We start from the raw sequence: 761 nt of genomic DNA, 5'->3' as shown, positions 1-761 counted from the left end.
GCGCGCGGGCGGCTCGTCCGTGGGGCCCGCTCTGAGCCGCAGGAATCGCCCGTCCCAGCCCCACGGTGCCCCGGATCATCGGTGTCCCGGCCCCTCGGTGCGCTCCAGCGAGGGAGGGCGCTGAGACCGGCGGGACTCGAGCCGCAGGGCGCCTGCCCTGGGGCTTCGTCTTCGAAGCAGCCGGCATCACTTTCCCTTGTGTCTCAGGGCTCCTCAAACTAGATAAAATGTCGTTTATTGGAGCTCAAAGCATTTAAGCTCATCCATGGCTGGTTGCTGAGTTTAGGCATGGGGCTACATCGGTGATAAAGTGAGCTTCTTTGCTTTTCTAAGTGTTGATCTCTTCCCCTTCTTCTCCAAGGAGAAGAGACGACGGCCCAAATGAGAAAGGATCCGGAGTCCTACCTGTCGGCAGGTGTCCCCGAATACACTACAATTGCAAAGGCAACGCGGAGCAAGGAAAAAGCTTTTAGGAAGCAGATGGAAGCTCATCAGATCCCCCACACCTACTCCCAGCTCCCCCCACCTTCCCGCTAGCCCCCAACCTAAGAAAAGAAACCGACCTCATCTTTTTGCCTCCCGCCCCCCCAAAATCCCGGGCGGGAGACCGCCCCGCCCCGCCGTCCAGCGATTGGGAGATGCAAATACCGGGTTCTCTGCCCAGCAACGGGTGACGCGCCGCTGAGCGCGGGGCGTGGCGGGGCCGCAGCCCAGGCGGGCACCTCGGTGTTTACACGGGGCGGCCCCGCGCGCGCTGCAGC

The 761-nt window shown here is 62.3% G+C and overlaps 1 protein-coding gene across 1 annotated transcript in view; it reads left to right on the top strand.

The window, feature by feature from the left end:
- Window positions 1–761, top strand: part of Sox12 (SRY (sex determining region Y)-box 12) — a 13,857-nt gene that overhangs the window by 11,531 nt on the left and 1,565 nt on the right. Inside the window, exon 2 of the mRNA XM_013010658.1 lies at window positions 362–444. Coding sequence (XP_012866112.1) covers window positions 362–444 — 83 coding nt within the window. The remainder of the gene's footprint in view (window positions 1–361; window positions 445–761) is intronic.

The sequence above is a fragment of the Dipodomys ordii genome, unplaced genomic scaffold (genome assembly GCF_000151885.1).
Source record: "Dipodomys ordii isolate 6190 unplaced genomic scaffold, Dord_2.0 Scaffold13, whole genome shotgun sequence".
Lineage (NCBI taxonomy): Eukaryota > Metazoa > Chordata > Mammalia > Rodentia > Heteromyidae > Dipodomys > Dipodomys ordii.
The sequence above is the reverse complement of the archived record's forward strand: the minus strand, read 5'-3'. Positions and strand labels throughout refer to the sequence as shown.